The following is a 2,012-nucleotide window of genomic DNA, read 5'->3' on the forward strand; positions in this document are numbered from 1 at the left end:
CGGGTCCAGGACTCGAACTGCGGTCGACTACATGGAAGTCCAGCGACATAGCCATTACGCCAACTGCTGGTCCTGACAGTCTTTCAGATGGAGAAGGTTGTGATGATCAGCCTTGAGATGCCACTGGAGGTGCTCATCTGTGTGTGGTAACCATCATGATTATTGACATCAGCCCTCTTTCTGCCTCTAGGGCTAAGCCAGAGGACCCTTCTCTACTAGAAGATCCTAAGATTACGGAGATTGCTGCAAAGTACAAGAAAAGCACTGCCCAGGTACCATGTTTTTAGTTTAGTTTGTTTTATTTTCTTCTTTTTACTGAGCAATCGGTTCTTCCAGTCTTGTGTTTTATTCCTTGTGCTAGCTTCACTTAACTCTTTAAAGGGGAAGAAAACAGGATATGAAGCCCACTAATATGCTTCCTTGAAAGCCTGCAGGGACTTTCAGAAAATACAATGGTGATCACTGAAATAAAGATCACCTTTAACAGTTTCCTGTTAAGCTTAATAGCCCAGTGACAAGAGCCTGACTTTGGAATCTAGAGGTCTGGGTTCAGATCCCTCAGTTTTGCTGGTGTACCTCAAGCCAGAATGAGCTGCAGATACTTAATTTTTTTCCTTTCAGTAGAAGGAAAGGACCTCATAGTAAGTGAAATTATGATGGTTCTTTCTGTGCAGGTTCTGATCCGGTTCCATATCCAGAGGAATGTGGCTGTGATCCCTAAGTCTGTGACACCAAAACGCATTATTGAGAACTTTCAGGTAAGATTGTGTTTGGTTGACCAGAGGAGTGGGGGCCAAGGGAAACCCTCCCATTAGTTTTTTCATGCCATCCCTGCATTGTCTGTGGGTTCTACCCCCTTCCTACCACCCTGTATCTCTCAGGCCAGGGAACTAACCTCAGTAGAACTAGGATGAGTGACTGATGGACTAGGAGATTTGTGGGGTTCAATGACTAGAAAAGTTAGTCAGGGCTAAGTACAGTTGTGCCCCACACCACTTAAAAGACAATTGGTTGTACCTAAAAAGTTAGGTCAAGAACCATATCAACAGCAGGCTGCCCTGCCAAAATGTCCACCTCCAGTATTAGAAAAGGTATGGGCTGTATTTGAAGTCTTGCCCTCTGAGAGAGAGAGCCCCTGTGTCCATTAAGGGAGCATAGACACTGTATGTGCCTGTAGTTTGGTGTCTATATTCTTGCTCTCCCTCCCTTTGAAACTCTAAAGCCTCAAAATACAATAGCCTTTTTATGGAACCTAATAGAGAGAATTGTGTATCTTGGGGACATAATGGGAGCACTCCTATGGCTAGTTAATGCTGTGTATGTGAGTTCACTTCTGCTGGAAAGTCTGGATATCTCACATCACACCAGGAATTACCTTGCCAATGATGGTTTGGAATGTTCAACTTTTCAGGTCTTTGACTTTAAATTGAGTGATGAGGACATGGCGACTATGCTCAGCTTCAACAGAAATTGGAGAGTCTGTTCTGTTACTCAGTAAGTGACATGGGGTTAAGTTAACTAGCAGGATTGTCAGGAGTTTTTCTAAACCAATAAAGGGTTAGTTAGAAGGTTTAGAAGGCAAATAGAACTACTTTTGTCTTCAAATACTACTTTCTGGCCATTTTGAAAAAGAAAATCGAAGTATCTGGGAATCTTTTTGAAGGACTATATATTCTCAATTGCTACTCTTTGAGAGCAATGAGCTCAGAGCAATACGAGGGGCTCTGAACATGCAGATTGGAGTAGATGCTTGGAAGAATTCTGATTATAACTTTGAGAAAGCTAAGAAGCTATTGGAGGATTTCTTGCATTATTTTATTTATTCATTCATTTTTATACAGAGATTTTTGCTATAGGGTGCATGTGCTTGCCTTGGAGACAAAGAGAAAGTGACAGAAAGCCAGAAATTACTGGGGTCAGGGGTAATGGCCATGCTGCAATCCCTCCTCCTCCATTCTCCTCTTGGGATCTTGGGCATGGATGAACATGTGCTCAGCATGAGTTTTAAGCCA

The 2,012-nt window shown here is 42.7% G+C and overlaps 1 protein-coding gene across 1 annotated transcript in view; it reads left to right on the forward strand.

Moving 5' to 3' along the window:
- LOC102495669 (aldo-keto reductase family 1 member B10) overlaps positions 1 to 2,012 on the forward strand; it is an 18,827-nt gene that overhangs the window by 14,288 nt on the left and 2,527 nt on the right. Inside the window, exons 7-9 of the mRNA XM_006144995.3 lie at positions 191 to 272; positions 675 to 758; positions 1,412 to 1,494. Of these exons, the coding sequence (XP_006145057.1) occupies positions 191 to 272; positions 675 to 758; positions 1,412 to 1,494 (249 nt within the window). The remainder of the gene's footprint in view (positions 1 to 190; positions 273 to 674; positions 759 to 1,411; positions 1,495 to 2,012) is intronic.

Source organism: Tupaia chinensis, unplaced genomic scaffold (assembly GCF_000334495.1).
Source record: "Tupaia chinensis unplaced genomic scaffold, TupChi_1.0 Scaffold000140_1, whole genome shotgun sequence".
NCBI classification, from domain to species: Eukaryota; Metazoa; Chordata; class Mammalia; order Scandentia; family Tupaiidae; genus Tupaia; species Tupaia belangeri.